This window comes from Cibotium barometz, chromosome 20 (genome assembly GCF_041138505.1).
Source record: "Cibotium barometz isolate CiBa-2024 chromosome 20, ASM4113850v1, whole genome shotgun sequence".
In the NCBI taxonomy this organism is placed as follows: Eukaryota; Viridiplantae; Streptophyta; class Polypodiopsida; order Cyatheales; family Cibotiaceae; genus Cibotium; species Cibotium barometz.
Genome location: NC_141065.1, coordinates 21,566,706 through 21,578,783, shown reverse-complemented (window position 1 = coordinate 21,578,783; position 12,078 = coordinate 21,566,706). Strand labels below are relative to the sequence as shown.

General features: G+C 43.5%; 1 protein-coding gene across 2 annotated transcripts in view; it reads left to right on the top strand.

Moving 5' to 3' along the window:
* The first annotated feature begins 1,045 nt into the window (after positions 1-1,045).
* The window catches only part of LOC147627662 (Cytidine/deoxycytidylate deaminase family protein), a 31,807-nt gene continuing 20,774 nt past the window's right edge, over positions 1,046-12,078 (top strand). For both annotated transcript variants that reach the window (XR_015268287.1, XM_086814586.1), the window contains exon 1: positions 1,046-1,595. Coding sequence is in view for 1 of the 2 variants with exons in the window: in XM_086814586.1 (XP_086670712.1) it covers positions 1,224-1,595 (372 nt within the window). In the remaining variant the exon portion in view is untranslated. The remainder of the gene's footprint in view (positions 1,596-12,078) is intronic.

Sequence of the window (12,078 nt, the reverse complement as noted above, 5' to 3'; positions counted from 1 at the left end):
AATCTGGTGGGTTAGGAGGCTCATCAATGATTTTCTCTGTCTCAATTAGCCTTGTAGGAGTTGTCCCTAGTGGGGTTGGTTGAGGATGTAACACTGGAGGGGGAATCTCCATGTCCTTATATGGATTCCCAATGATTCTTGGTTTCTTATTTTGGCATAAGCTGCATCCACACCACTAGGAGGTGGTGCTGGCAAGGAAAATGCCTTGGTGGCAAAGCTAGCACTCTTGTCATTCTCATCATTCTTTGGGCATGGTAGGCAGTTAGTGGATTTATGATTTCCATATCTCCTATAATACCCACACCATTTCTTTGCTCTAGCTCTTAGAATTGGACATTCATGAGCTGTGTGGTTTCTTCTACAAATAGTACACCACATTATTTTGCATCTAGGAGCTAAATAAGGATGCCATGTCTCTCTTGGAGCAGCTTTGAATACTCATTCAATTCCTTTGATTGCAGTGTTTGCTATGCACGCCTTCTTTGAATCTTGGCTCTTGATGCTATGCTTGATTTTAGTCAATGATTCAAACCTTATCAATGGATGGGATGCCTATAAAGTTATCATCAAAGTCTATGGCATCCAAGCAACACTCCACTATCGTTCAATGCCTCTTGGTATATAACACATCATCAATTGCTTGCTTTTCAATCCTTCTATAAGAACAACACAATTAGCCTAGTTTGGTTTGCTTTTTCCTCAATTGGACACATGATGTTCAAGTTCTTGAGATGATTGATGCAGTCTCTCACTGTTTTGTGTTCAAGCTACTTAAATTGATAGATTGAGTTATAGAGCTATGCTTGACACGTGTCTTGGAGAATCCTATTGCATAGTGCTAACTCAAAGTCTTCCATGGTTTCTCTATGTGAATCTTCTAGCATTTGAAACCAAAGCAAAGCATTGCTTTTTAAGGTTAGGCCAAAATCATCTGTCTTTGTTCACAGGTCACCTTTTTTTGCCGTACAGACTTGCTTGAGAGCAACCAGATGGCTATAGGGATCTCCCATTCCATAGATTAGGGTCTTATCCTAGGATAGCCATACTCCTGTGACTAGAAAATGGCATTTGTAGTTCATTCTCCTCATGCATATCGACACGTGAGATAGTCTCGTACACTAAAGAAACAGAGAACCCGCACGGGCCGGACCTCCATACCCATCATTTTATTCCTTGGCCGAGTGTTCAAGCATTCTCCATAGCCACACCCTGGTGTGGGCATTATGGCCAGCATCACACAGCGGGGCTTCATCTGGCGCCCTTCCTCTGCATCCCCCCAACCTTCGTCGCCCTCCTTACATACATTCTGCCGATTCCAACGAAAGGCTGCCATATTTTCACACAGTAGCACCCTGCGTGGCCGCCCACCCCGGACAAACTACAGGGTGAGGTGGGGGGTCTGCTCTGTTGCTTCCTCGCTTCTTCCCGATGGGGCCACCGAGATGGACGCAGAGTACATGAGGATGTGCATTCAGCTGGCCAAAAAGGCCTTGGGTTTCACCTCCCCCAACCCCATGGTTGGATGTGTCATCGTCAAAGATGGCCGCATTGTTGGCCAAGGGTTTCATCCCAAGGCAGGGGAGCCCCATGCTGAGGTCAGTTTCTTTCACTTTTAATCTACTATTAATGTCCTCACATTTGTCATCCTAATGGGGTATCCACGCACACACGCATACGCACATGTGCGCGCACGTGCACACACACATATTCAGACACATACACGTGTCATCATGCCACACATACACGTGTAATGATGGCCATTATTCCCACTGTGCAAGTCATCCCCGTTATCCCTTTTCATCATGTGTAGGGCTTGCAAGTCATGTTGATATTTCCATTTTTGTCATCTGTAGGGTTTGCAAGTTCTGCCAAATATTTCCCTTTTATCACGTGTAGGCAAGACCATATCAGAGTGCTCATCATTGAGATGCTTCCTTAAAATTCAGAAGCTTAAACAGACAAACCAACTCTTATGTTATTTTGATAATCAACTCGACCCTTTTAGGAATTATTCCAACAATCCCAGGGTATGTTTTTCCTCTACCAAGAAACTTGTGGTTGGGTAGAGCTTTGTCCTATGCAAAACATAGCTCATGAAGGTTTCTAAGGGGTTTAGTGCCGTCCTTGATAAGGTGGTGTTATATGTGTTTGTGGCATGATTCTTGTCATTGTTTGCCATTGAAATGTAAGACCAACTGATCATCATCATTCAAAGGAAAATTGTTAGCTTTCCAAGTAGCCTTGGAAGCCAGTTGGGCTCACAGCATGTTTCTGTAGCTGCAATATACTCAGCCTCTATGGATAACAAGGGTATGGTAATTTGCTTCTTACTAAACAAAGGAATTGAGAATATGGAGGGTTGTTTGCGGCCTTGGTGGGGTCATGCCAGCACCACTCCCATGGGTCCTGCTAGAGCTATGCCAAGGGGTGCTTCTCCCAAAGCCACAATCGCCATGCTAGGTCGTCTGCAAGCTCCAAAGGGGGAGGGATTGATGTGTCACATGTAGTTGTGAAATCCAACTATCCTCACCCACCGTTTTTTTTTTTTGGGGGGGGGGTGGGTAGTGTTTTTAGAGTTCAGAGCACGAAAAAGCGTTCTTGGAGGTGGGTGCAGCTCTACTTTACTAGGAGGATGGCATGGGTCTCACCCTTCAACTCACACTTTTGAATCTTGAACATCCTTGCTTGCTTGGTATTGGTTTCCTAGTGGATCCCAAAGGCTGGTGTGAGCAAGAGGTGGGAGCTTATTAGCAGCATTGTCACTTGGCACATTGAGTGGGCCAAATGTAATGGGGCCGTAGATGGCTCCCTCATCCGTCGATGGAGACCATCCGCTTCGTCTGAACGTAGACACCATACACACTCTTTGTGGATGATTGCAGAGCCTAACAGGAAACTCGGATTGGATGCATTACTGTTGCACAACCTTCTTCTGCACCAAGAGTCCTGTTAGCACATTCATCCCCAGTTTCTGCCCATTTTTGGTATCCTTTTGGTCCCATTTGTATGGCCCTTGATTGTGGGCTGGCCACCCCTATTTTACATATTTTTCTGGGATTTTTCCTAGCCCTTTTGGTATTTTACCAGTCGGCCAGCTCATATGCTCCAGTCGGCCAGCCCTCCTCACCTATAAATAGGTGGGGCTGGCTTCTCATTGTTCATTCAGTCTTGTACATATTTTACTCCCTCACTTATGAGACTTGTAGTGTCTCTTGCTTGGGACTGTTTTGCTTCAGTATATTCAGCATAGTTTTCTCCATATCTCTCTCTCTCTTGCACTCTCTGTTCAGCACATTCTAGTGCCACTCTGCTTCCGCTGTGTGCCTCTTTCATGGTATCAGAGCTCCCGGTTTAGCAACCTCTTTGCTGCCCTAGATTTAGCACTGTTTTCAGCACCTCCCAATCCCCGAGAAGATGCCTCCTTGATCCACGGGGAGGAGATCTCCTTCTAGCTTTCATCCAAGATGTGTTGTGGGATACAGGACGAGCTTGCTGTTTGTGGCAAGGACATCTCCACAGAGGACATGGCTATTTGGTTGCTCTCCAAACTTCCAGAGAGGTTTGATGCATACTCAGTCTCTTGTTTCTTCTCCTCGTCCTGTTCCAGTTACTTGGGAGGAAGTTCTCCCCTCCGTTATGTAGATTGAGTCTCGCTTTGAGGAGCGGACTAGCACCTCTGGTGGCCCTGATGGAACTTTGGTAGCACGAGATAAAGGGAAGAATCAACAAAAGAAAGGAAAAGGGGGTTCTGACAAGAACTCCAAGGATTCCGACAAGCATAACGACAACAAATCTTCAAAGAATAAGGACATTGAATGTCATTATTGTGGCAAGAAGGGTCACAAGTCTGAAATTGTGCAAAGATTAAGTGCTGAAATGTGCATGAGGATCACACGTGAGAGAGAAGGAAGAGAGAGGTTGAGAAATGAAAACCGTAGGGATGTGAAATCCCACGATTCCCTTCATGCATATATTATTATTATCAATAAAAAGTCATAACCACTTACAAAGGTTTTGTACCACTTATTCATGTCCATACATTTATTAATGTCCATTGTGCATTGTGCACATTAGATTGACCTCATTAATTCTAACACTCCCCCTTAATGATCAATCTATTTTCTTTTACACCCAACATATTTCTAAACTTTTCAAACTTATCCTTTGAGAGAGCTTTTGTGAGTATATCCGCTGCTTGGTCTTCAGTAGAGCAATAAATCAGCTCTATCTCCTTTGATTGCACCTTTTCCCGTACAAAATGATATTGTATTTCAATATGCTTTGTACGTGCATGAAACACTGGATTCTTTGCTATTTGTATGCAACTTTGATTGTCACAATATATTATTGTTGGATCAGCCTGCTTCACTTTGATTTCTTCCATGATTCTTCTCAGCCATATAGCTTCACATGTTGCACTCTTTGCTGAAATATACTCAGCTTCAGTAGATGATAAAGCAACGGTGGGTTGCTTCTTACTTTTCCATGATATTGCTCCACTTCCAAGAGAAAAACAATAACCTGAAGTAGATCTTCTATCTTCAACACTGCTGGCCCAATCTGAGTCACAGTAGCCAGCCAAAGTGAGAGTACATGCTGAATTATATTCAATACCATAGTTGAATGTACCTTTAAGATATCTCAACACCCGCTTTGCTGATTTTAAATGAGGTTCTCTTGGATCAGCCATGTATTGGCTGAGCATACTAACTGCATATGATAAATCTGGCCGAGTTATTGTTGCATATATAAGGCTGCCCACAAGCTGCCTATAAGCGGTAGGATCCACCTTTCTTTGATCTCCACTTGATGTGAGCTTTTCATTGACTTCCATTGGAGTAGAAAGAGCTTTTGAATCAGCCATATCAAACTTCTCAAGCACATCTTTGATATACTTTGATTGTGTGAGAAACATGCTATTCTCTTGACGCCATACTTCAATACCAAGACAATAATGAAGTTGGCCCAAATCTTTCATATCATATTCCATGGATAAGCTCCTCTTTATCTTGTCAATAAGAGAGCTATTACTTCCTGTGATAACTAGATCATCAACATACACTATTAGAAGCAAAAGATCTTCATTATGCTGAAATATATATAAGTTTGGATCACTTTTACTTCTCATGAAGCCATTGGACAGCAAATACTCATCAATCCTTGAGTACCATGCACGTGGAGCTTGCTTTAATCCATACAATGCTTTCTTGAGCTTGCATACCAGCTTTTCTTTGCCTTTGACTTCAAATCCTTTTGGCTGCGACACATATACCTCCTCTTCAAGAATGCCGTTAAGGAAGGCACTCTTGACATCCATTTGAGCAATCTCCCAATCATGATGAGTTGCTACAGCCAAAACAACTCTTATAGTATTCATCTTTGCCACGGGAGCAAAGGTTTCTTCATAATCTATACCTTCTTGTTGCACATAGCCTTTTGCAACCAGCCTTGCTTTGTATTTTTCAAGAGTACCATCAGCTTTGTATTTGATCTTATATACCCATTTTGTTCCTATGGCTTTCTTCCCATGTGGAAGATCAACAAGACTCCACGTATCATTCTTCATAATGGAATTATATTCTTCTTCCATGGCTGTCCTCCACTCTTTGCTCTTGTTGGCTTCTTCAAAAGAATCTGGCTCTTCTTCACTTAACACTCTTGCCATGAGTGCTAAATTGACATTGGCTGAATGTTTGCTCTTCAATCTTTGGCTTCGTCTTTCACCTTCAATACTAGATTCTGGCTGCTCCTTCATTTGACCATCTTCTATGGTCTTTATGTACCATTTTGGAAGCTTTTTAACATGGGTAGGTGCTGTCTCACCTCCCCCATCATGTGAGATTCTCCTTGGACTGTTTGAGACAGCCCCTTGAGGACTTTGAGGATGTCCCATATCATCATTAGTGGCTGGTCCCTTATGCTTTTGCTGATTCTCATCAAGAACACGAGCACCTGTGTCTTCATCAATCTCATAAAAGATTAGTTGATCATCAACTTCATGAATTTCATCATTATGGACAGCAAAGGTACCTTCATTGAAGATCACATCCCGGCTGATTATGATCTTCCTTGCAACCGGATCATACAACTTATATGCTTTGGAGTGTGTAGAGTATCCTATGAAGATACACTTTCTTGACTTATCATCAAGCTTTTGCCTCCTTTCTTTGGGAACATGTGCATATGCAACACAACCAAAAACCCTCAAGTGAGAAACATTGGGTTTATATCCGGAATATACCTCTTCGGGTGTCTTTCCATCCAACACTTTAGTTGGTGATCTATTTTGGAGGTACACGGCTGTTTGGACAGCTTCGGCCCAAAAATTTGATCCAATATTTGCATCCTTCAACATGCATCTTGCCGCTTCCACAAGAGTGCGGTTCTTTCTCTCAGCCACTCCATTTTGTTGTGCACTATATGCTGTGGTTAATTGCCTAAAGATGCCATGCTCCATACAATAAGAATCAAAAGCCTCCGAGTTAAACTCACCTCCCCGATCAGTCCGGAGTATCTTTATCCTTTGTCTTGCTTCATTTTCAGCTTGAGCTTTCCATTCTTTGAAGACTTCAAGTACATCTGACTTATGTTTGAGAAAAAACAGCCAACACTTCCTTGAGTAATCATCAATAAGGGAGAGGAAATACCGTGAACCACCCAATGAAGGTCTTTGGGCTGGTCCCCATAAGTCACTATGAACCAATACAAGTGGCCTCCTTGCTCTAAATGAGCTTGCTTTTGGAAATGGAGCCCTTGCATGCTTGCCAAGAACACAAGGCTCACATACTCCCGGTATTCCTTCAATCTTGGGTAAGCCCGTCACCAAGCCTTTGTCATGAAGATACTTCAATGCTTCAATATGCAAGTGACCATACCTCCTATGCCATAAATGAGATAATTCAGCTTTTTGAGTCATCAGAACTTGCTGTCCACCCATTGTAATCAGCTTATACAGCTTGTCATTGCTTCGTATGCCACGGGCCACCTCTTCACCATGCTTCTCAAGGTCTTTTATGATAAAATGGTCCTTAAAGAACTCCACGGACATGTGCTGGTCTGTAATACAGCCAACGGAAAGCAAATTTCGTGCAAGATTAGGAATCCAAAGCACATCTTTAAGCATACCTGTGTCACCATTTCTGAGCTTGATTGGTATATCACCATGTCCTTCAATGCTTTGAGTGCTATCATCACCCAAAACCACTTTGTTTTTGTTGCCTTCATCAACATAAGAAGAAAACCAATCACCATTGCCCGTCATATGGGCTGTAGCTCCCGAATCAACATACCATTCTCCTTTGTAATGAGAGTGAGTTGATTCAGCCATCAAAAGGAACTCATCTTTGCTTTGTCTTCCATCATGTGGGCTATCTTCTTCCACATAATTGCTGTTTTGCTTTCTTGAGTAGTTGGAGAAGCCTCTCCCCCTACCTCTCATGCTTTGTGCATGTTGTTTGATTCTACATTCACTTTCAATATGGCCATCTTTACCACAATAAAAACAGGGACCTTTACCTCTTGGATTGTTGTTGAAGCCTCCTCTTGAGCCTCCTCTAAAGTTTCCTCTTGAATTGCCTCTATAATTACCTCTTCCACGAGAGGTGTAGCCTCTTCTATCATCATGGGAAGAGCTTGAATCTCCCCCTTCTTCATTGCTGGTCTGATTTTGCCTTTCATTGTTTCTCCAAGTTCCTCCTCTACCACGGCCACGCCATGGTTTGCCTTTGACATTGAAAGCTTCATCCTTTGCTTTGACACTTTTTGTGCTATTCCCTTGTCTTCTTAGCTCTTCTTGGAGAAGAAAAGCACTCAGCTCTTCAAATGATGGTGTAGATTCTCTCACCATGAGAGAAGTAACTAGTTGTTGCCATGGGGAGTTAGGCTCATTCATTGTGAGCCCATTCATTGCAATGCTCACCATATCTACATCACTCACCATCTCATCCACCGACACAAGCTGATCAGTAATATCCTTTAAACGAGTCAAATAAGATGTGATTGACTCACTAGATTCCTTCTTAAATGTGTGTAACTTTTGCTTTAAAAACAGCAACCTTGTTGTATTTACCGATTCATAAAGGCCTTGAAGTATGCCCCATGCTTCATTTGAGGTTGAAGCACTACTTATTTGTGGAATAATGCTGTCCTTCACATTCATGTTGATGTAGACAAGAGCCATTTGTGCTCTCCTATCATACTTCTCCCTTTGAAGGAGTTCTCTTTCATATCTTTCCTCTTCAAGCTGTCTTTGATTCTCTTCAAGAACCTCGGTGATCATGGGTCTTCTCACGGTTGGTCTTTCTTCCTTGCCATTCGTGATGTCCCACAAGTCCTTCACCTTGAGAATATTCTTTAACTTGAACTTCCAAATGGGATAATTTTTCCCATCCAACTTCCCACTCTCCGGTAGGATCAGCATATCAAGCTTTGCCTCTGCCATGTAGGCTTTTGGACAGCACACACTTAGTGAGGAAATCTTCTCCACACAATGGAGATTAATGTGGGTCAATAACCACACAATGGACAGCACCACTCTTCCACAAATGACCTTTAATTTGTCATAATTTAAATGCTACATACATTACCAACATGTTGCAGCTTTCCATCAGCTTCATGGTTGATCTTTGACCTTGCTCTTTGCTGGTCATACATGCCATTAGCCCTCTTCCCGGGCAATCCTTTGAATGCAAAATTCTTCAAGTCTTCAAGGGCCTTGACATGCCCAAACACATGGGTTGTGGACAGCAGCACTTTACTTCCATTTTTGACATAAAATCAGGTCCTAACTTCAAGTTTGACACTTCAAACATGAAATGCTCCACTTTGGCTTGAAAAATCAGCAAGTATGTGGTCCCTTGAACATCACATGCATGGCTGGAGCAGTAATTTCTTCTTGGACAGCAACTTGGGCAACATTTGCCTCAACTTTCTCCATGATTTGGAAACCCATTGATAGGGCCATCAATTAATCATTCATTTGCCCCAATTTGGGCAAGTTTTCCATCAAATTTTGGAAGAAAAACAGGGCTGAAACCCTAATTTCAGATTTTCATACCTTCCATTGATCAAATTGGCTTCGTTTTGGGACTGATTTGCACACCTTTGAGGGCTGAATCATCTCCAATTCTTCATGCAAGAAATCGCCTCTGATTTGGGGCCCAATTCTCCATCGATTTGCATCAAAACAGGTCGCTTTGCTTCTATGGTGCTTGCTCCTTCAAATCGCCTCTTTCCTGGGATTGCATGGGACTTGAATTAGGGATTTGAACCCTCTAAATCAATGCTGGTCACCCCTGGACAGAAATCGTTTTTCTCCATGCTCTCTCTTTCCTGCGTTTTTGCTATCCCTGGAACCCCCTTCTTCTCCTCTACACGTTTTGCTCTGATACCATGAAATTGTGCAAAGATTAAGTGCTGAAATGTGCATGAGGATCACACGTGAGAGAGAAGGAAGAGAGAGGTTGAGAAATGAAAACCGTAGGGATGTGAAATCCCACGATTCCCTTCATGCATATATTATTATTATCAATAAAAAGTCATAACCACTTACAAAGGTTTTGTACCACTTATTCATGTCCATACATTTATTAATGTCCATTGTGCATTGTGCACATTAGATTGACCTCATTAATTCTAACAAAGTCACCCCAATGTCACAAGAAGAAGCGTGATGAAGCAACAAAGAACTGTTCCTCAACGGCGGTGTCTCAACCCAAGAAGGATGATGGCATTCTTCTCTCAGCAGGTACTCGGCATATACTTGCTCTTGTGACTTCTCAGTCACGTCTTGGATTGTTGATAGCGGTGCTTCTGCTCATATGATACCCCATCGAGATTGGTTCGAGGACTTCATTGCCAGATCAGGCGAGATCACTCTGGGTGATTCTTCTTCCATGCCAGTGCATGGACATGGCACTATCCCCATCTTCCGTTCTGACGAGGATAAGAGGTACTTCTCTGACGTTGTGTATATTCCAGATTTGGCTTTTAACCTTTTGTCAGTGAGTGCTCTTATAGCTCAGGGTGCGGAGGTGATCTTTTCTCGTTATGAGATTACCATTCGTGATAAGGGGACTAGTAGCATCTTGGCTTAGGGAGTCCAAGATAGTGGTCTCTACAAGTTGACCGCTCTGCTTTCTTCTGGTGCTTCTTCTGCTCTTTGGCATGCTTGGTTTGGCCATTTGAGCTATCAACATCTGCACAGCGAGCTTCGAAGGATGGATTGGTTGAGGGATTACTGACCATCAAGGCTCCGTCTACTGCATGTTCCTCTTGTTTACAGGGGAAGCAACACTGAGCCGCCTTTCCGAAGGAGGTGACACACAGATCTTTGACATCACTTGCTCTCATTCATGCAGACTTATGTGGTCCTATGAGTACCGTGTCTTTGAGTAAGGCGTTGTACATGCTCGTGATGGTGGATGATTTTACCAGATATACTTCGGTTTTCTTTCTGAAGACCAAGGATGAGACTTTTCACCAGCACTTCTGTGATTGGAGAGTTGAGGTGGAAAAAGAGACCGGTCACTCGGTCAAGGCTCTCATGACCGATGGAGGGGGTGAGTTCACATCCCAGGAGTTTAAGCAATATTGCAAGACACATGGCATTCGGAGACAGCTTACTACATCATATACTCCATCACAGAATGGAGTTGCAGAGAGGAAGAATAGGACCATTATGGAGATGGCTCGTGCTATGCTTGAGCATTCTTTCCTACCTTGACGTTTCTGGGTTGAGACGGCTTCCACTGCTGTTTACATTCAGAACAGGTCTCCTACTGTTGCTCTTCCAGATAAGACTCCATATGAGGCTTTCCATGCTGAGAAGCCCTCCATTGTTCATTTCTAGATATTTGGGTGTAAGGTGTATGTTAATGTGCCTAAGGAGCATCGCTCCAAGTCGGACTCGAAGTCTCAGTGCATGACTTTTCTCGGATACAGCACTGTGTCCAAGGCATATCGTCTTTATGATCCTTAGGCCCGTAAAGTTGTTGTTGAGCTGTGATGTGGTGTTCGACGAGACTCCTACATCTTCAGAGGGGGTGATGAGCTTCTTCTTCCTTCACCTCCGTCTCCGCCTTCTTCTCCTCCTCGTCCTGCTCCGGTGCTTCTGTTACACTTCCAGCTGAGGATACTCAGTCAGATGATAATGACTCTGCTCCTCCTCCGGCGAGTTCGAGCAGATCTGTACTTGGTTGGTATTATCAGACAGTTCGTGATTCTGGGTTACGTGAGCTTCCTTTTGCTCCTTCGCCTGGTTCTCTTCGGCGTTCTTCCAGAGTTACAGGGAAACAAATTCATGAGGGCAACATGTTTGTTAATTATGCTCTTATGTCTACTATCATTAATGGTCCTTCTGATCCCACTTCTGTAGACGAGGCTCTTTCACATGAGCCTTGGCATTGTGCTAAGCAGGCAGAGCTGGATGCCATCGAACGGAATGGCACTTGGATTTTGGTGCCTCGACCACTGCAGCGTAAGGTGATTGGTGTGCGTTGGATCTTCAAATCAAAGTTCTGAGCTGATGGTAGCTTGGACAAGCACAAGGCGAGGTTGGTTGCCAAGGGTTATGCTCAGCGCCCTGGAGTCGACTTCGATGAGACCTTCGCTCCGATGGCCCGGATGACTATCTCCCGCACCGTTCTTGCACTTGCAGGACATCATAGATGGCCTGTGAAACCGATCCCGTCAAGTGGGAATAGACTCCGTTGGACACCCACACGCGTAATAGCACAACTTAAATATCATAATTTGAATGGACAACTTAATAACAACTGAAAACTGAAACGAAACGAAATGTTGATCAATGGACACCAGTACTGGGGCCGGAACGGGCCGACCCCCCCTCAATATATGATATATTATTGGGAGTATTTAAAAGATACAATGCTCCATGGGTTCAATGAACCAGATGATGTCCATGTACAACTGAGATGAATACAGTTACCAAACAAGAAACTCGAAGTAGACGTTCGAAGGAGAGCAATCCACTTGAGTAGTTTAGTCTCTACGGTCCTGTGCCTTCACTGGAATCCATAGAGAGCGCCCCACTGGTGTTCCAGGACCACGCACAAACAG